This window comes from Podarcis cretensis, assembly GCF_951804945.1.
Source record: "Podarcis cretensis genome assembly, chromosome: 5".
Classification (NCBI taxonomy): domain Eukaryota; kingdom Metazoa; phylum Chordata; class Lepidosauria; order Squamata; family Lacertidae; genus Podarcis; species Podarcis cretensis.
This window is the reverse complement of record NC_137174.1, coordinates 14,868,769-14,889,975: the sequence shown is the minus strand read 5'-3', so window position 1 is coordinate 14,889,975 and position 21,207 is coordinate 14,868,769. Positions and strand designations below refer to the sequence as shown.

At 42.6% G+C, this 21,207-nt stretch overlaps 2 protein-coding genes across 4 annotated transcripts in view; one reads left to right on the top strand and one right to left on the bottom strand.

Moving 5' to 3' along the window:
• Positions 1-13,253, bottom strand: part of SEC24C (SEC24 homolog C, COPII coat complex component) — a 38,211-nt gene extending 24,958 nt beyond the window's left edge. The window contains exons 1-6 of one of the 3 annotated variants that reach the window (XM_079975107.1): positions 13,112-13,253; positions 8,221-8,424; positions 6,374-6,457; positions 4,126-4,267; positions 2,605-2,783; positions 1,287-1,754 (exon numbers count right to left, since the gene is read on the bottom strand). In XM_079975107.1, the coding sequence (XP_079831233.1) occupies positions 1,287-1,754; positions 2,605-2,783; positions 4,126-4,267; positions 6,374-6,457; positions 8,221-8,395 (1,048 nt within the window). In that variant the 5' untranslated portion in view covers positions 8,396-8,424; positions 13,112-13,253. The remainder of the gene's footprint in view (positions 1-1,286; positions 1,755-2,604; positions 2,784-4,125; positions 4,268-6,373; positions 6,458-8,220; positions 8,425-13,111) is intronic. The other 2 variants (XM_079975108.1, XM_079975109.1) reach the window with 2 other exon arrangements.
• A 3,361-nt stretch (positions 13,254-16,614) lies between these two features.
• Positions 16,615-21,207, top strand: part of SYNPO2L (synaptopodin 2 like) — a 40,188-nt gene continuing 35,595 nt past the window's right edge. The window contains exons 1-2 of the mRNA XM_079975117.1: positions 16,615-16,629; positions 17,682-17,827. Of these exons, the coding sequence (XP_079831243.1) occupies positions 17,720-17,827 (108 nt within the window). The 5' untranslated portion in view covers positions 16,615-16,629; positions 17,682-17,719. The remainder of the gene's footprint in view (positions 16,630-17,681; positions 17,828-21,207) is intronic.

Here is a 21,207-nt window from a genome sequence, read left to right as displayed (position 1 = left end):
AAGTCACGGGGGGGGGGTAGGGTTTATGTTTGTAGTGTAGGGTATATATGTGTTTTGTTTTGATTTCTTTTGGTCGATTTTGTATCAGTATTTGTTTGTTTATTTTACTTTTATTTTCTGTATCATTTATCAAGAAATAAATTTTTAAAAATTCAAAAATTTCAATTATGATTTAGTTATATGACTAAGAATGAAACCAATTTTAAAATGCCTGATAAACATATCTGCAGACAGATTTTTCAATACTGTAAAGTTCAGTAAGGAAAATCAGCTTGAAAAGGCACCCCTTTCCCCAATAATTTCTGTTTCAGTGCCTTACACTGCTCTATCCTAATGCATTCCAAATAACTCCATGGTGAAACAACTATGCAAGTAGAATGAAAAGGCACCGGGGTTGGAATCCAGAGGAACTTAGTCCCACTTTAGCCTCTCTGAAAATAAAGGAGTAAGTTAGCAGTGGCTAACTTAAGTCTCGCTGATTTCAACAGGAGCAATGCTATGGCAGAGTTTCTCTAGCTCCAACCTATTGCGCATATTGCATGTCTGCTGGCAGATTTTGCATTCCTTCTTCAGAAGTTTCATACACAGAACTATGTGTGTTTGGTAGCCACAAGACTTAACAATCCATTTCTGTACACCAAGTAATCCAAAAACAGCATGATTCTGAGTATAGGGAAAAAAGGACCTGCCAAAAGATAAAAAGACCTCCCCAAAGAGAAGCAAACAGTTCTTATACAGGTTGCAAGCAACTTTCTAACTCATTGTTCACTGAGCTGGGAAGCAAAGGAAACTCAACTTTGGAAGTCTCCATCAGAGGAATGTAGGAAAAAACATTAGCTGATTAACAAGCCAATCCCCACCTTTATATTTAGATTTTAAAATCCACAGGAAAAATATATTTGTTTAAACAACTACAGAAAAAAACCTTGATGCAATAACAGCAATCAGAACCACCCTGTACATGAAGGGTAGAGAATGTGATATCCACTAGATCAACTCCAACTCCCATCAGCCCCAACCAGCATGGCCCATCAGTTATGATGGCTGTTGTAGTCCAATATCTGGAGGACAGCCTGTTGGCTACAACTGCTTTACATCCTAATAGGAATGACTTCCTGAGGAAACACAGCTACCAAGTTCAGTTATCTGCAAGTTGCTAATTTCCATTGAATTCAAGGTATTTTAAAGACCTCACTACAAATTAGCACAGACATCTATTATAACAAGTGTTAAAACCCAATTGACTTTTATTCCTTAGCCATCTCTCAGCAACGTACTGAACATACCATTCTGCTGCAGTGCATATCCTGGTTGGGAAGGATGGCTGGGAGGTGGTCCTTGCAAGCCTGCCATTGGTGGTCCAAGGGGTGGCCCTGTCATAGCTGGCTGAGGTGGTGGTGAGGTCACATGGTTTGGCTGGGAAGTGAGTGGCCCAGTAGCTGCTTGTCCCGGTAATGATGTCCCCTGCATCGGGGGAGGCCTTGAAACTCCTGCAGCAGGAGGGTAATTGGAAGCACCGACCCCAGAAGATGAAGGCGGCGGGGCAAACCCAGGAGCTTGATGGGAGAGGTTCAGGGCTGACGGAGGCCCAGAAATAGCAGGCTGTGCCATAGGAAGACCCTGAGACAAGGTGGTAGGAGGTAATCCATGGGGCACAGCAGGTGGTGGCGGTCCTTGGTTTGAATAGGGCACATACTGCCCAGACCCACTCGAAGTAAAATTTCCTGAGGCAGGAGGAACTGATGTTGGCGGACCTGAGGAGAAGAAGTTAATTATGGCCACATCTTGCTTTACAAGTGTTCTCTCAGTGTGCATAAGGTGTTTTAGTAAACTAGCCCCTCACCCTGGATACAAAGTTATTTCAAGGTGGAGAGAGAGAGAGAGAGAAAACAGAAATGGAGGTGCTTATTAACAAGCAGGTTTTACCATTCACTTTCATGATTACCGATACCCATAGTTGGTATTCGTCACCGGACCTTATGATATCCTATGGTAAGAAAACCATTGTAAAGAGCTACTTATCAAAACATTCAGTTCTAAGAATGGAATGGAAATGAGAGCATGATGAAGTTGCAGTTTTCCCACTTGAATTTTGCCCTGAGCTCTTTGGATGAATAACGGTATACTTTTTTTTTTAAACTACTACTATAGTTGTTGTTGTTGTTCTCTTTAGTGGAGCTGAAATAAAGGCCAAACATAACAAACTCTATGTGCATTTAAATGGGCTGTCTCTGCAGTTCTCAGAGATCTTTTAATATGAATACCCCAGATTATTTTGACTGGTATCTCAATACTCTGAGTAGCCCCACTTAAATCAATAGTTTTAGTGGATCTACTGCGAGTATGACCTATGCTGGATTATCAGCCTTAGTCAATTTAGTTGGTCCTTTTTCCTTGCTTAATATCTTGGAACCATTTTATATATTATACTACTTGAGTTCCAATTAAGAGTTGTTGCAACACAGGGACCTGCTTTATTGCATTTTATAGAACTTGCTAAAGAGAGAAGTAATTGTACCCATAGCAGTCTGGAAGATCCTTCCTCAAGGGAACTCCAAATCAGTCTATGCAAGCAAGCAGCATTCAAACGTTCTGGTTACTCACCATAGCCCAGTACACCTGGGGAGGGAACAGAGGTTGATGCACCACCTATATGCATTCCTGCCATATGATTGGTCAGCTGCTGTGTGCTCGTTGGAGGTGGCCCATATGACTGGAAAGTAGCTGACTGGGTAACAGCTGTGGGCGTTGTTCCAGGCATGAACTGTTGAGAAGCAGGAGGTCTAAGAAAAGGAAGCAGAATAAAGACAGTCCTTTGTTACATGAGCCACTCATGTATTATTATTATTATTATTATTATTATTATTATTATTATTATTATTGATGATGAGACAGTGGTGATGAAGAAGATCTTCCCAGTGGCTCTGCAGTTTTCAGAATGGGAAGGTTCTAAAACCCTTTTGCAGCACACCAATCAATCAAAGCAACAGATGTTCAGGCGCTTCAACTTTCCTAATCTAAGATGAAAAGCAAAGGAGAAACTGCCCAGTTCATCATCTGTTGGCATCACAACCCTCTGTTGCATTTATTGCCTGGGATGATAGGTTGCAATCTCTATTCTTAGGAAAGCAGACAAGGGTGGGTAAGTGGCTTGCAGAGGCAGCTCTGGGGTTCTGCACTAGTGCCAATGCTGCTGCTCCCCTACTCCTAAAGCCTGTGACCACTCAAAATGTGGTTGCTTTGTTTCAAAGTAAAATATGAACTTGCAAGCTGTGGTTAATGGGTTCACGGTCTTCCCACTTAATTTTTGATCTATTTTTCCTTCTAGTTTTTAATGATTTCCACTGTGATGGTGTCTTTTGGTTACGTGTGTGTATAAATATTAAATTAAATAATAAATAAAATATTAAAATAAATCAGAAAGTGATGTGCAAGCTTATGCCTACACAGTAGCTATCAAAGACGTACTATTTTGCAAAATGAGTGGAGGCAGAGCTTCAGCTCTGCAGAAGGGAGAAAGGCACAGCCCAATTGCGCAAGCAGCAGCCTGATTACCCAGATGATGAGTAACTTGCTCACTCAACATGGCTGAATTAGGTGTGGTGGTGAACTATGTATTGTCCCTATTGCCTAACCGCAAATTCAGCTGAGGGTAGACTGCTTGACTGAGACAGACGTACTGCTCACCTTTGTTCTAAAGCTTTACTATAGCACTAATTGCTAACTGTCTTGAGAAGAGCATTCTGGTGCATTACAAATAAATGAAGTATATCCAATTAAGTGTGCTTATAGAAAATAGAAAGTTACCACCACATTTAGTAGCTGTTACAAGTCAGCCCAACAACTTCTCTATGTAACAAACCAAAAACACACCATTTTGCTCTGCAGGGAGTGGATGGGTGCTCTGTCCCCAAAATTTGATACAGACAGCAACTATTCTGCATGGGGGTTCTATTCCTGACTCCCACACGAGTTGGTGGAGTGCGCATAAGCCCTGCCACACCCCATTTTCGGGCCACTTCCAGGTTGGCAGAGACAAGTGTGTGTGTGATCTAACATCTGACTGTAAAATGGTCGCTGTCTGTACTGACAGGCTTAGAGTCTGATGACTGTTGTCCTAATTACCTTTGCAATGGAGCTGTAGATGCAGGAATCCCATTGCGTACATCTCCTTGTCCAAACTGACTATAGGCCGGCTGTCCAGGAGGAACTAATGTGCCAGATGCTGAAGCAGGTGCTCCAGAAGTAGTGGGAGCTCTCAGGGAACCTAGAAATATTGAACTGCATGTCAGTCATGTACAAGTAAATAAGCGGCGGCTTATGAAGATGCTTAAAATATGCTAGGTATGATCTCTCGTGAGGTTAACAGGAAGCAAATGTATACAAGGAAGAACAGAAAGCTATCAAGATTTTCAACAGCAAAGACAGAAAATTAATAGAAGCATGTAAATATGCTAGTAAAAATAAGGCTTGCTGTTCCTAGCTTTTTTTTTTTTTTTTTTTTTTTGCTTTATAAAGCACCTCAGATCCCAAGAAAAGTCACTATTGCGGGTGAAAGGAACAGACAAGGATTTGTCAGATTATTTATAGCATTTTTCTTTTTAGACAAGCCATGTACAATCTTTATTTGCGTGAGAATTTTCTCTAACAAGTCTTACTGGAAATATTTATATATTAGAACTATTACCAAAATATGGGAGGTGATTTAGAGTTAAGGTGTACGGCTTTTCCAGCTTTTTATCATTAAAAGGCCTGAAAAATACTACTATAAAACAAAGACAATTTGTTGCACAAATTAGGAATTTTGGCACGGATAATGTATTATCTGGCCAAAGTTCAGAAAATTCTGACATAAGAATGGCAGGATTATATCATCAGTTTAAATATTTTGAGTTGAAAGGCAGGTGTCTTGTAAGTGCAACCACTTTGTTCTTATATCTCTGGGCAAATAAGATGTTTTAAAAAATGAAGACTGCCTTTTGCTGGTTCTTTTGAATATTCACCATGTATTGCTAAATATGTGAGATTTTAATTAGCTGGTCACTCCTCTAAGACAAATATTGTTAACACACATCTTTCAGGATTCTCTGGTGGCATCTGCTTCTCAAAAGAAAAATTGGTTGTCATTGGAGTTGACAGACCAAAGGATTAGAAGGCAGTAGATATGGGGAGGGGAGGGGATGCATCTCTGTGTGCACATGCAAGCAATTTGGAACTGATGCTTTGCTTACTTGTATACAAGAGAAAGAGGTACCAAAACTTCATTTGATTTGCATTCTATTTGCTCACTTCCTCTAGTAACATTCTATGCATCTATTGAGGTTCTGCCAAGTCCACTCAAATTTGCAGTTTACAGTAACAAGAGTTATCTCTAGTCACTTTCTCTGGTTCAGCTTCCTCTCCTTTGGGCAATATAGGTTTACCAATGGACTACTACAACATATGCCTAGTATCCTTTTTGAATTGTTAGGGAAACCATTAGGGTAACCACAGAAGTAGGCCTACTCATAAAAGTTAACTGCCTTTTCAAATTACTTCAACAATATAAAGTACAGGATAAATGCACTTTAATATAAAGATTTATACAGCCATGGTGAAGTTAAGCTTTGCTGCTCCCTTCTCACCAGCAGTCATATAATGTAATGCACTTCCTTCTCAATAGGAGAAAGAATTTCTTTTGGAGAAGCACAACCATCAAAGGTTAAACCATCTGGCTGAGCGTCTATGACATGAAAGCGGTAAACCAGTTTTTCAGCCTAAGGGGCTCATTTCCTCACGCAAAATCTTCTGACAGTTACATGCTAGTGATGGGCAGGGCCAGAGGTAAATTGGTCAGAGCAATGGATGCAACCCTTACCTTTGGACAGTAGTCTAGATTACAGCTACATAAAAGTCAGAGGGTTTCATCCAACGCCAGTCCTGCTCAGAGTATGTATGATCCTCCTTACTTTAGAAATAATCAGTCTACTGAAGTGACAGCACTTCCATGTAAGAAAGATGCATAAACATGTACTCTGCTGCAGAATACGCACACCGAGAAGGAGTACATGCTGTTTTTAAACTTTACCCTGAGTACAAAAAGACTTGAAGGAAATGAATCATGTTCAAAGGGTGATCTCCACCTTTAGCTACACTCAAGAGCAAACCCACTGAAATCAATGGATTTAAGTCTCCTCTGAGTACAACTTAGTTGGATCTCACCGCTGTGTCCCAGAGACCTGCACATTCCTTGTAATAAGGCATCGCAGCTCCACACATTCTAATAATTACATGGCTTAGCTTTCAGATGAAACAAGAGTAATGTTTCAGAAGGAAATGCATCTGAAACAGTCTTTTCTCATAAGAGACAGTGCATGAAGAGGAAAGCATTTACCTATGAAGTTGGGAGTAAAAGAAGCATCAGAATCAAGAGAGACAGGAGAGCCCTTAGAAGGAAACCCCATTGAAGGAAAGTAACCTAGAAAGACAATATATGCATCAGTAAGAATAGACTTGGAAAACTTCAAGTAAAATGCATTGTGCTAGTCCTACAAACGCTGGAGTTTCCTCCTGCTTAGCAATCATTGTTTATTTTCAATATAGTTTATTGCTACCTGTCCTGAGACTTCAGGGATGAGTAGTTCCAAAGTTAAAAAAATGAGAAGATTCACCTCAAACAGCAGAACTTTCTGCTGGATGAGTGAACTACTTGATGAGCAAATTGAGCAGCTCACCCAGTAAGCTACCCTAAAACAAGAAGCTCCCCCACAAATATCTGCCAACTTTACACATGCCTCCAAAGTGAGAATGCAACATCAACATTACCTTTCTGTTTAACATAAACATTTTTCACTCTGTAAGATGCACCTAACCATAAGACGCACCTAGTTTTTACAGGAGGAAAACAAGAAAAAAAAAATTCTGAATCAAATGTTGTTGTTGAAGAGGCTTTGTACGGCTATCCCTGAAGCCAGAACTGTTCTGGCTTCTGGGATAGCTGTGCAGCCTGCATTCGCTCCATAAGATGCACACACATTTCCCCTTACTTTTTAGGAGGGGAAAAGTGTCTTATAGAGCGAAAAATATGGTATTAAATGTAGCACATGTGCTAACTTTGCAGCAGCTTCCTTCATTTATACTAGCTTCCTAGTATAAATACAACTCTCTATGGTCTCCGCTATGATTCCAGTGTGCAAAGGTAAGAGAACTAACAATCATTCCTATTCTAAGACTATAAGTCATGATAAAGCAGCTGGTTTTCCTGAGGTTAACACCACAAACTTTACTCCTCCAAGTGGCCTTTCAGCTAGTTCTGCTGCCATTAATGCCCACTTCTTTACACCAGCTGACTAACAACTAAGCATCTAGCACAACATCCTAGGAAGCTAAATTTGTCCTAGGGGCTTCCAATTGCTTTAATGCTTGTGGACCACCATAGCATGGAGCCCTCCCAAACCCCATGCACAACCATGAAACTTCGTTGCCGCCTGAACCATCTCCCATTGCTTTATGAAATATAATTGTATGCACAAGTTCTTAAATCATGAAGAACAAAGGACATTTATCTGCATCCAGAGAATTGTAGAGCTGGAAGGTACTCTGAAGGTCATCTAGTCCAAAGCAGGAATCTCAACTAAATCATACATGACAATTGGTCATCAAACCTCTGCTTAGAAACCTCTAAGGAGAGTCCACCATCTCTCGTGGGAGTCTATTCTTCTGTCAAACAGCTGATTGTCAGAAAGTTCTTCCTGATGTTTAGTCAGAATCTCCTTTCTTATAACTTGAATCCATTGCTTTGGATCCTACCCTCTGGAGGAGAAAATAAGCTTGCTCCATCTTCCATGTGACAGCCCTTTAGATATCTGAAGATGGCTATCATATCTCCTCTCAGTCTCCTCTTTACCAGGCTAAACATACCCAATTCCGTCAAGCGTTCCTCATACAGCTTGGTTTCCAGACCCTTTATCAACACGGTTCCCCTCCTCTGCACACATTCCAGCTTGTTAATATCCTTCTTAAACTACAGTGCCCAGAACTGGGCACAGTACTCTAGGTGTGGTCTAACCGGGAAGAATAGAGTGGTACCCTAAATCCTTATACTGAATATTTTAAATGCACTTTTGAATTTTTTGTTGCTACCTCAGGGGCACATACAGAACGTTAAAAAGCAGGGTAAACATTTTTTTTTTAAAATCTAAAAACAAAGGTCATTTCCCCCTTTATACCAATGAAGGATACCTTGTGGGGGGGCTGTCTGCGGATATCCTGTCACTGGACCATTGTAAGCACCATACTGTGAGGGGGGAACGGTCGGGATTGGCTGCCCTCCGTAACCAGGCGGCAGGTATCCTCCATACCCAGGCTGTGGCTGCCCATAAGGTGGCCCTGTGTGAGTTGGCTGGTTTACGCTCATTGTGCTCACATCCCCAAACTAGCCTTCACCTGTGAGAAAGGAAAGAGAAACATTAGGAGCCATCATTCAAAACAAGATTTTGTGCAAAAGAGCTGAAATGAAGAACCAGACCTTGCAGTGCTAGCAAATGTGTGCTGTTTTCTAAACTAATTTTACACACACATTACACTACAGGTGAGTAACTTTGTGAGCTCCAAGCTTGTTTTAGGTGTATTTCCCCAATATCTCTTAAAGCTGCCCAACCTTTTCATCCCATCAAAGTTTCTTCCTTCCAGTTGGTCTGCTCCTTGCTTTTCCTGACCTTTAGAGGTAGGGTGGTTTTTTTAACTCTTTCTGTGTAGTTTCAGAGCAATCAGACAAAAAAATTTTTTTATTTGATTAAAAAAAATGTTTTGTTTTTCATTTCATCCCTGATTTGTATGGCTTGGGGATAAGTCCCCCCCCCCCCCGCCCCCATCTGGGTAGAAAATAGTAGGCTTCTGCCGCTTATATACGTTTGTAATACAAAACAGGATAGAGCATACAGGACTAATAAAAGGTAAAAGGACCCCTGACCATTAGGTGCAGTCGTGGCCGACTCTGGGGTTGCGGCATTCATCTCGCTTTATTGGCGAAGGAAGCTGGTGTACAGCTTCTGGGTCATGTGGCCAGCATGACTAAGCTGCTTCTGGCAAACCAGAGCAGCGCACGGAAACGCCGTTTACCTTCCCGCCAGAGTGGTACCTATTTACCTACTTGCACTTCGTGCTTTCGAACTGCTATGTTAGCAGGAGCAGGGACCAAGCAACGGGATTTCATCCCATCACGGGGATTTGAACCACTTACTTTCTGATTGGCAAGCCCTAGGCTCTGTGGTTTAACCCACAGCGTCACCCGCGTTCCTTACAGGACTAATAGGAATGACTAATTCAGAAAATACTTTCAGTTGCTTTCTAGACAATGAACTTTATTGGTTCACTGTACAAAAAAAAAAATATCCACATACTTATGTGAGTATAGCACTGGGGCTTACTTCTCAGACCTGCTTAGAATCGGGAATTCTAATCTTAAATTCTGGATTAGCTAATCCAGAACACTTTTATCTCTGGCCCCATTCATCACCAGTTTATGGTCCCTGCCAATTACCCCCAGAAGAAACTGGGCCGTCAATGAGAAATAATGTTGATGTTATGAAGCACTTATTTTATAAATAAAAAAAATCTCATACATGAAAAAATTAAAATAACACAGATTCAACAAGAATTAAGGTCTAAAATCTATGACCAATGAAGGCATTCATACAATCCTCAGGAGGCCCAGCCAGCATATCCTTATAGCTTGGTTGGCTAACCTGTGGTCCTACAGTTCCCATGGTCCATGGCTACTGGATATGCTGGACCTGAATGGAATTACCTTTACTACCAGGTACTATTTTATATAACTTTGTATATACTACATGGTTCTGAACATAAGGTTTAAAGAATAGAGTAGTCTTTATGTCAGTCTCCTGCAATAATCTGTATTCAGTAGCTGATACTCTTCAGAACACTATCTACTAGTAGCAAAAAGGTTCATTTATAGCAGGATAATCAAGCATTTCCAGCAGTATGTCAGATTGTATCAGTGCAAGGCATGTTTTGCAGATGTGATCTTCTGAATCAGCACACACATAACCCAGAAGAAATAAAATACATTGCCTTCATAACACACTGAAATTTTAGTTTAAAGGAAGGCTACAACCATTAACAGCAAAACACAGCCCTATTTGCAACAGCATAAAATATGTCATTGCACTATTGTAGTATTAACAAATAGACGTAACAAATTTTAAAAGCATAGAACACTTCCAAGACTACTGTTTGCTATGATGGCCAAACTAAATTCATGGTTCACCTATCAAACAAGAAATAGTACAAACCATGATTTGCAAATCTAATGTTATGGCCGTCACTATGAAGCTGATTGTCTAGTTTTGCTTTCTACCTTCTCAACAAGTGGCTCTAAGCTACAGTTTCCCTGGCACGTGTTTAGAAATTCAAACCATGGTTTGGTCCTAAACTATAATGTAAAGACTATGGCTTGGTATAATGACAGTATTGACCAAAAATGCACAAGCATAAAACTGAATTCATTTTTTAGAAATGTTACAAGGAATCATGCTGAGAGGACAGTGCTTATTCCATAATGCATGTTTTAATTTTTGCATCCTGGCTAGCAAGTGAAGCTACAGCAGGGGAATGGCATTTGCTATGTCCCTTTTTTTGTTCTGCAAGCTTCCTGCTCATTTCCCTTTCTCCATCTTTTTTATTTTTGCCATCTGCAAATATCTAAGTGCCAGCACAATGGGTTCTACGACAGTGTCTAAGCATGCTAGTATGTTGTACAGCTGGTCTGTAGCTCAGTATTGTGAGGTATACACTCAAACGCCTTTAAGACCTTTGAGCTTTGGACTTTGGCACACCTCACTCTGAATTAATGCTCTTGTTTTGTGATTATCACAGTGCAGTAGGATGGCACGTGTGCAAATCTATCAGTAGATCTCAATCTGCCTTCAGCCCACCTGTGCTTTAAAAGGATGCAATAACATCACCTAGAACTGCTACACTAGTCCAACAATGCATATCATACTGTTACATTAGTGCCACAGCTGGGGTGCTTGCAACACCCTCACTCACTGTTCCCTTCCTCACCCCTTGAAAAGGACATCACTTCTTTCAGTTCTATGTGCTTTTCAAGGCTTTTATTGCCGTATTGGCACTTGAACAGAAGCGACAGAGTAGGAGGTAAACGGAATAGAAGTAGGAGAGAATAATGGAGCAGCTGGAGGGACAGAAGTCAGGAATGCACACTCACATATGCACACCATATCCAATACAACAGATCCTCTTTAAACTCTATTTTCTCACAGGCTCCTTCCCCATTGGCAATCAAATAAATGTCACACCTATCTACTGAATGAACTGCAAAACCAAAAACCACAGAACTGATGCTTTCTAGCACTGCCCTTGTGAAAAAATATAGGCTCAAGGTATAGAAACTTATGGATCACCATAATTTTAACAAGGGGTCCCCTCCAATCACAGGTCAACTCTGTATCCATAGATGTGCTCTGTGATTTTTACTGCACAGTCTACCACCAAGGTAAGCTTTAATTTGGCAGTGGCTATTTAGGGATACTATGTAAAATTGGTAGATTGAAAAGGAAACATTTTAATCCTGCTAGATATTCAACCTTTACCCAAATCCCTTGGAAGTACAATGACTCTCTTTCTGCATGTGCGCTTTCTCTATTGGGGAAGAGAAGTAACAAGAAGGGTTGGTGCCCACAACACACTCCCAGAATTCCAAATGTCTCTCTATTAGCATAATCACCCTGTTATATACACATCTAGCCTTGCACAGACTAATAAGTGGACCACTTGTCCATAAAACTGATCCATTCTTCTGGCAAGAGCGAAACCCTTTTCTAACAAAACTTAGAAAATGAGCAATATGTAAATGTCCTGTTGCATGAGGTAGTGGGATAGGACAAAATTAGGGAATTTAAAGCCTGGCCCCATATATAATCCGCAAATGAAGAAGCTACTCTTCAGAGTTCTATGCGTAACTAATGCTGCAGTCCAAAGTACAATTTAGCACGAATGCAAGTTAATGTGCACTGCTTGGGGAAAGGAAAGCACCATGGTGTGCTTTGAAATCTTCAAGGTGAACCTAAGTTTCAAAACAAAGTTATTCCATTAGTTGCAGGTTCAATCCCCATAAGAGACAGCTGCATTTTCCTGCATTGCAGGGTGTTGGGCTATATGATCCTAAAGGTATCTTCCAACTCTGCTTCTAATACCAAGCGTTTCAAAAGACGTCTCTAATAGTAAGCACTGCTACTACTTCCAAAAAGAAAAAAAAGGCTCCTAGTAACGCCTTTGTTGAAATGCAGCCTGACTCCTACATAAACACAATATTGCTTCATCTCAGCTTCACCTTGTCAAGCCCTGTTCACACGTTCAGCAGGATCGACTGGTAAAGCTTTTCTTGGGTTGTTTCCCTTTTTGGCTGCAGATCAGAGTGTGGGGTTACTCCCTATGAGCGAAATCTCCCACATACAGAAAACCCCAGCAGGCCAGGGAAAACATTTCCTCCCCGCTCTCTATTTGGAAGTTGTCCGAATAATTTCCCCCAACTCCTGTATTAAACCTGTTACCGACCAGCCTCAGGGACGCACTCACCCGCACCTATCAACCTGCACTTGTGAATGCAGCACACGTCAAGCGGAACACACTTTGCGTGGTGCCCGTGTGAAGCAAAGCGAGGGTTGGGTTGGAAAGATTCATTTCTTTTAATTTCATTCGTTAAATGTGTATATCGCCCTTCAAGCGAAGAGCACCGAGCGGTTCAATACATAAAAGTGCAAAAAATGAGATCACACAAAATACGTAATAAAAAGAACAGACAACATCCTCTCACAAACACGTTTAAAATGGCATTTAATCAGCCAAAGGCCTGGTAATGAGAACTCGCTAAGGGAGAAGCTAAGCCGGGGATCCATCCGGACGGCTCAGCACAGGGCCTCCCCGGGAGGCCGGAGGCGTAAGCCTGCCAGGATCAGGCCAGGCGCGCTCCGGAGTCGGGCGGCGCTTTATCCCTCAGCCCCGGCCTCGTCGCGGAGCCGCCTCCCCCCTCCCGACCCCGGTCCCTCACAACCTCGCGCCTCAAAAGAGATCGGCCCGGCCTCGCGCTTACCTCAACCGGCTGTCGCCGCTCCTGCTGGTCGTCGGGCCGCCGCTGTCGCCGGCTTCCGCTTCCTGTGCCCGCCGCCGCCGCTCACCGGAAAGGCCCCTCCACGTCCGCTCCGCTCTCCCTCACAAGCTTGCCACGTCCTCACTTCGCTCGCGGCCTTTGCTGCACTCCGCTGCAACAGGGACCCGGATGCTGCTCGGCGACCATAGAGGCGCGCGGGAGAGAGAGAGCGCGAGCGAGCCAGGGAAGAGGAGGAGGAAAAGGAAATGGGCCATCGCGGTCTTCCGTGACGCGCTTCCGGTCAAGATGGCGGCTTTTCTGCTGCCTCAGGGGCCGCGTTCGCTTAAATCACCCAAGTCCTCGGGGGCTGTGGCGCCCGACTGGGCCCCGGTTGTGATATCGTCGTAGGATGGTGCTGTGCACTGTAGCAAACGGGAGGCTAGTTCTCCCTGACGTGGTAGTACTTAAGACTGTAGTTGGGGACTATATTTATTTATTTATTTATTTATGCTTATTAATTTCGTCGCATGATTGTGTGGGGGACGGGACCGGACAATAACCTCAGAGTTTTTTACAAAAAGATGAAATAACAAAATCAAGAAAAATTCACAACCATACTTTAAAATATACTTTTTTATTTTTAATTAAAATTACCTCAACTTTCTGAGCATCTGGGAAGTCTTGGGTGAGCAGTGATGTTTTCAGCATGCACCGAAAAAACCAGAGTGCAGCTACCTTCTTTATCTCAATAGGCAAGGAATTCCAAAGTGCAGGTGTGACCCTCCTATCCATCCTGCAAAAGCCCCTGTACTTAATATGTAGCAGAGGAAGCCAACTTTCAACCTTCATTCCTTTTTATTTCATTATTTAGTTATTAAATTCACATGCCACCCTTCATCAGTTTACAGTATATAAAACCACAAATATACGTCGCATCATAACCATACCCCACCACACAAATAGTTTAAAAGGCCATAGATTGTTTAATTAGCCAATGGCCTGGGGGGAGAAGAATAATGTTTTCACCTGGCACTGAGAGATACATAATGAAGGTGCCAAGTGAGCCTCCCTGGGAAGAGTTAAGCATCCCTACATCTTCAGACATGAGGGACGCAGGTGGCGCTGTGGGTTAAAGCCTCAGCGCCTAGGACTTGCCGATCGAAAGGTCGGCGGTTCGAATCCCTGCGGCGGGGTGCGCTCCCGCTGCTCGGTCCCAGCGCCTGCCAACCTAGCAGTTCGAAAGCACCTCCGGGTGCAAGTAGATAAATAGGGACCGCTTACCAGCGGGAAGGTAAACGGCGTTTCCGTGTGCGGCTCTGGCTCGCCAGAGCAGCGATGTCACGCTGGTCACGTGACCCGGAAGTGTCTCCGGACAGCGCTGGCCCCTGGCCTCTTAAGTGAGATGGGCGCACAACCCCAGAGTCTGTCAAGACTGGCCCGTACGGGCAGGGGTACCTTTACCTTTACCTTTTACATCTTCAGACATACCTGGCAAAGAGTGAGTCTGTGGACTATCCTTTAAAAGCCTTCAAAGTTAAGTTTGTTGACAACAAAGATTGATGCTGGAGAGACAATTGTGAATGGTTAAAGCTAGGTTAAGAATTCTGCTGTGGCAGCAGTGGTCCAGCTTTCCTGCTGATCTGTGCTATTTTGATGCTGTGCTGCCTGTCCAGCAGAGAGATCTGGTGTGTTTCACTTTTAAGACCACATTAGAAAAGAAAAAAGGCAAGTTTTGTAGCTGGCCAGTGCCAAAGGTGATTTAACAGGTTGCAGTTGTTGGGGCTGCCTATTGCATACATACAGGAATCTTATTCAGAAGTGTTTCATAATCGGAATCCACATCTGACTCTGAAATGGTACAGCTGCCCCAAAGGTTATCCCATCAAGTGAATTTGTGCATGGGGCCACCAATTCTACAGGTCATAAGGCTTCTTCCTCTCCTAGTGTGCTATAAATCTGTTTAAATTCATCATTAATACACAGATGAGTAACACTTGATTTCCCGTCCCCTGATTGTGTAATGCCTATGATTATTTGCAGCTAAATGTATTCATTTATTTTGACTCTACCAGAAGTCTTGACGCACATGAATTTATTTATTTTTTAATTATAGTGCATTAAGCTCAGTTGTGAATTACACACTAAAGTAAACAAAAAATATGGGTTTATGGCTAGAGAACCTAACAGTATAAATTCTGGCTGTGGGAAAGAGGGAGGGAGGGGAGGAATATGATACAGATGTTATCTCTGTAATGTTTAATTCCCAATAGCTCATTTGCACATGCAAATCACTTATAAAACATTGTAATAATGTTTTAAGTTCTCTTCAATGCATGAACAAGTATATCCAATTTGGTCTGAGTAAATAACAGGTGAACCTGGGTTGCGAAGCTTTCATCGGATTTCAAACTCAGCCATGATTTTACTGTACAGTATATAGCTGTAATCGTATAAAACATAGAGGAAGTCCAATTGAACATAATACAACTTCACTAAGCCAAACATTTCTAAACAGGCAATTGTAGGAGTGCAGTGTGAACTTCTGTAAAATGTGGGAGGAGCAATGTGACCTGCTTCACTGCTGTGCTGAGCTATTAAGCAAATTAGTGGAAAGAGGCAGGATTGGACACATGGATTACTGGGGAAAGCTGCAGCAAATGGGTGGTTGTGCCATGCAGGCGGTAGACTATTGATCCATGCAGTGCTCCTCTGATTGGCTCAGATTTGATTGGAGAAGCTCAGCCCTTTCCTAGTACTGTACAGTGGTACCTCAGGTTACAGACGCTTCAGGTTACAGACCTGGCCAACCTGGAAGTAGTACCCGGAAAAACTTTGCTTCAGGATGAGAACAGAAATTGCGCGGCGGTGGTGTAGCGGCAGCAGGAGGCCCCATTAGCTAAAGTGGTACCTCAGGTTAAGAACAGTTTCAGGTTAAGAACAGACCTCCAGAACGAATTAAGTTCTTAACCTGAGTTACCACTGTATGGGGCTATACCCTGCATTTGAATCTGGCACCTCCAGCATGTAAAACATACAACTCTTCCTGCCTTGTTTGTGCAGAGAAGACAAATTCCCCATTATGTGTATAATTGCTGTCTGTTGCTATAGCTAGGTGATTAGGAAACTGCTCTGTAGTGTGTGCAGGTACTGAGGGGAGTATGCAATGTAGTACTATGACAATCCTCCCTTTTCTTCTCTTCCCATGTGCTGTTCTGAGAGTTCTTCTGAACACCGCTCCAAGCCAATTATGGGAATTGTGGGGGTGCACAAGGGAGAAGAGAGGGGAACCCCACTGCTCAAACAGAAATCATTGCACAGGGCTTCTGCTGATGGGGCTTGTTAGGTGAATTCCACCCAAAACAGTTCCCTCTCTTTTGCCTCTGACATGACTTTTTGTTTGGTCTTGTTTTGTTTGCCAGGCATGGAAGAGGTGAGTGGAAACATTTTCCTTCTGGTGAGGCTTAAAGTACTACGTTAACAATAACAGCAGCAGCAGCAGAACACATAAGGTTCTTCCATGTGTGAGTACTATGTGGGCATCAACACATTTTACTAGTTCCTTCCACAGGGGAATGTCTTCTAGAACACCAGGGGCATATCTGTCATGTCTGTATTTTCTGGTTGTGTAATATCCTCATCTCTGCCCAGGGTGAGAATATACTCGATATGGTAGTTGCTCCACAAGCACAGAAGAGGCATATCTCTAGTTATAATGTGTTTATAGGTTTGCTTTGCTAGTTGGGGGGGGGTGTATTGACTTTCCATTTCCAACATTTTTGTCATGTCGTCCAGTCATCATGAAGGAATTTGTTAAAGATCAATTTGGGGCTGCTTCTCTGAAATTTTATAATTCTGATATTGATTCAGGCATTTCAACCTATTACTACATAATGATAGGCCTGGGATGTGTTATCAGTAGTTTTTGACCCTTTAAGCATAATCCAAATGGGAAATCCTTGTGCACAGGCCCAACTGAAATAAATGGCAGCTCCCTTTCATTTAACAGGCTTGCACAGGAGAACGTTTCATTGGATGGTATCCATTGCTTTGCATGAAAGAAATGAAGGTTGCTTTGGCTAAGGTGGCATAAATGGTTTTGTGTGCATGTTGAAAATCACAAAGGACTGCCTTCAGGAGCTTTGGAAATACCAAGTTTTATTGCAAAGCTTAAATCAAATCCTCCCCAGCTGGAAAAGTGTGAGACAAAGCTCTGGAAAGAGACAGGAGGAGAGCTATTTTCAGCCATGCTTTTAGTGAAACATCCAGAGTCTATTGCGGGCCAGGAGGTGGGGGAGAGCACAGAGGGTGAGATTGACAAGATGCATGTGCAAAATGACTCTGGCCTCTTACCAAAAGTGGAGTCAAAACGGCTGGTGATAGTCTGCTCAGCAGCTGGAGATCTAGAAGGGTATGGAGCATTGGTCTTGCAGGACTAACCTCTAAGGAGGAGGGGGGAAAGGAAGTAGTGGGCTTTAGGACAGACTTGAGAAGGTTGATGCTCCTTGCCGCAATGGAAGGAGAAAGCACCATACCTTAAGAGTAAAAAAAAAGGTTTATTTTTATTTTCGAAAAGGACATTTGTCACCAAAGGAAAAAGACTGTGCTGAAAGCATGGGAGCTGAAGAAGAGGAGGTCGTTGTCACTCTCTCTGGAGGGGCACCCTGGGGCTTCCGTTTGCAGGGGGGCTCTGAACAGAAAAGACCCCTTCAAGTGTCAAAGGTAGGAAAGGAATATATTCTAATCATCTAAAGGTGAAGAAAGGCCAGCGGTTTAATATGTGGTGAAACTCGTTTGACTGCTTCGCTGCATTTAAATAAATTTATTCTCAGAGCAGAAAGCATGTATTCAAACTACTTCCACCAGAATTGGAATACCTGTCTTCATCCTTGGACTGTGTAGTTACCCATTTTAATATACAGTAGCAAGGCTTATTTCCAAGGAAGCATGCATGGAATTGGACTTCAGGATGATATTAGGCAACATATAACTTGTGAGGTTCATATAGTATTGTGGGCTGGTTTGTGCAGCCAATGTTTTTGTTAGCATCCTTTTTATTTTTAAGGTAAGCTTCTAATGCAATGGTTACAGTGGCACATTTTAAAATGTAACTCATGGATTGAAAATGAGGCGCTCAATAAAATGAAGCCTATATTCAATATGGTTTCAAGTATGGATGCAACATTTAAATGGTTAATCAGATCAACTTATTTACAAATTTTCTGTTGATTAAAATGGTGTTCCTGATTAGTTGGGCAAGTACTTGTAAAAAGTGCAAATGACAAGCACCATCTTTGTTGAAAAATATTTTTAAATGACAAGCACTGTCTTAAAATGACTGTTTCACCCTTTTCTCACATGAGAAAATGCCTAATGTGTGCACACATCATGTAAAAACAAAAGTACATATTTTGCTTTGGAACTATTGTTCTACTCCATATGCACATTTATTCAACAATTAAATTAATTAAGAAAGATTACATACATACAACTCTCTAGATACGATGCTTTTTCAGATCTGTGGTTTGTTTAAACAAGGCAGGTGCATGTATCTCTCAGTTGTTATTTGTCCCTTGTAGATTAATGAATGTGTATGCAAACTGATTGTGGGGCTTTGTCCCATGAAAATAATTACATAAATTCTTCTCTGGTTTGGAACAAATTTCATGAACTTCTGGAAAGTCAGCTGCCTCTCTGTCTTTAAGAAATGCTGTATTGACCTATCATACACGAAAGAACAGTTTGGATGGAATGATCTGATCATGCCCAGCAAGAGGGGAGGGTTCCTAAATGCAGGCTGCTGAAGTAAAGGCTTTCTTGTGTGCAAGCTATCAATTTCTACCTATCTAATCTGTATGCATGTGGGACACAGGTGGCGCTGTGGGTTAAAGCCTCAGCGCCTAGGACTTGCCGATCGAAAGGTCGGCGGTTCGAATCCCTGCGGCGGGGTGCGCTCCCGCTGCTCGGTCCCAGCGCCTGCCAACCTAGCAGTTCGAAAGCACCTCCGGGTGCAAGTAGATAAATAGGGACCGCTTACCAGCGGGAAGGTAAACGGCGTTTCCATGTGTGCGGCTCTGGCTCTGGCCAGAGCAGCGATGTCACGCTGGCCACGTGACCCGGAAGTGTCTCCGGACAGCGCTGGCCCCTGGCCTCTTAAGTGAGATGGGCGCACAACCCCAGAGTCTGTCAAGACTGGCCCGTACGGGCAGGGGTACCTTTACCTTTACCTTTAATCTGTATGCATATGCTGCAATACTGCTAAAGGTAGCAGTGATTCATGTTGAAACGAATGGAATATATTAATCTTGTTTTATATAAGTTGCATAACATACAAAACATTCAATCATGCCTAGTCATGATTGTTAGCTGGACACTGGGTACCTTGCTATCTCCCACTGAGCAGCAAAATGTAATAGCCAATGTAGTAGCAGCAGCAGCAGCAATATTAGCATAGTTTATTTTTTATATGCCACTGTTCTACCAAATTAAGTTGTTTTAATTTTTTGATGTTTGTTGCTCTGGGCTCCTTTGGGAGGAAGATTGGGATAGAAAATTATCAAAATTAACAAATGTACTCATATACAGCATAACCAAACAAGCCATTCAATAAAATAATTAAAAATACAGTTTACAGTATCTAAAAGCAAATACAAAGAACACTAAAATAAAAGTAACAAGGCTGAACAGTTTTGTACCTTAAAACTGGCAGTAATAAAACTAGGTGTTGCATTTTAAAAGGCTGTTGAAATAAATGCATCTTCAGTTTCTATCAAAACAGACACACAAAGCAGAAGCCTGTGCAATTTCGATAGGGAGAGCATTCTTGAGTTGCACCCTGCCACAGAAAAAGCCTCATCTATTTTACACACTTGATGAATGTCCCAAGATAGCACCCCTAGAACAGGACCTCTAGAGCTAATATTCAGTCCCAGGTGGGCCTATATGGGAGCAAGCAAGAGAGGAACAATAGAACATTAATTCATCTTTAATGATTGTTCAAAACTTCCTGCACTGTACAAACTTTAAGAAATTAACGAAGCAAACCAATCCTCATATTATCACAGGACTGGAATTAGGTTACTGCTGTGCTGTTCAGATGGCCACCACATTGAATGGGTGCTAAGCTTGCAGTGCAGGGCAATGGGGGGGAAGGGATAGTACAAAAAACAGTGTAAAAATGACAGACATGCACCCAGCATCCCTAGACAGTTCACCAGTGCTCACAGTTGGGGGCTGTGACAGCACCCATGTGCTACTGACACATGAAGGAAGCCAATGAAGTCACGATGAGAGTATATCCACAGCACACACCCATGCATCACTACAAAAAACATGCAAGATGACACCATTCTCCCTCCAATGACCCCACTGACACAGCCCCTGTCGGTTTCCATACAGGGGTCCAAACCCCTTTATGCTCTTCGCAGCCACTGTTTTTGAGGACAGTACACAACCGAAAGGAAGACTTGCAACACAGCACTCCCATAGCTTAATGGGCACATATCGTCTCTGGGATATGGGTTCAAGAGCTGCTTGGGGATGGAAAAAAACCTTTCCCTAAGCACCCAAGGGAAGGGGGTGACGGGACACGCAACAAGGCCAGCCACAGCTGCATACTGGCAGCAACCTCCAGTGGTTCACACTACCAGTGGGCATAGTGTTGAGAAGCAGCGGGTGGCAGTTTAAGCCCCATTAGGGAGAAGGGAGGAACATTTACATCTTTCTCATGCACAGAAAAAAGTTGAGGGCAAAAAAGTAGGAGTCCCCAGGCCTCAAGCACTACAGAGCAGATGCCTAACCACTCAGCCACAGCAGCAGATAACATTCAGATGCCAGGAGCAATGGGAGGGAAAGTCAGTAGTGAAGCCCAGGGAGGGAAAGGTGTAAGGTTGTGCTGTTGATGGCTATGTGGCTGTGAATTAATGGGGAAAAGAACACAGCAGGGTGCTACTCCCTCATGCTGCCAACGTGTCTACCCTATTTCAGCCATTCTGCCTGTGTTACTGGAAAATGAGATTAGGTTCCAGACCTAAATGCTTTGGTAGAAGTAAGCTGTTAAAGGGAATGAGACCTTTGTCTGTCTTTGAAGCTTTGGTGACTAG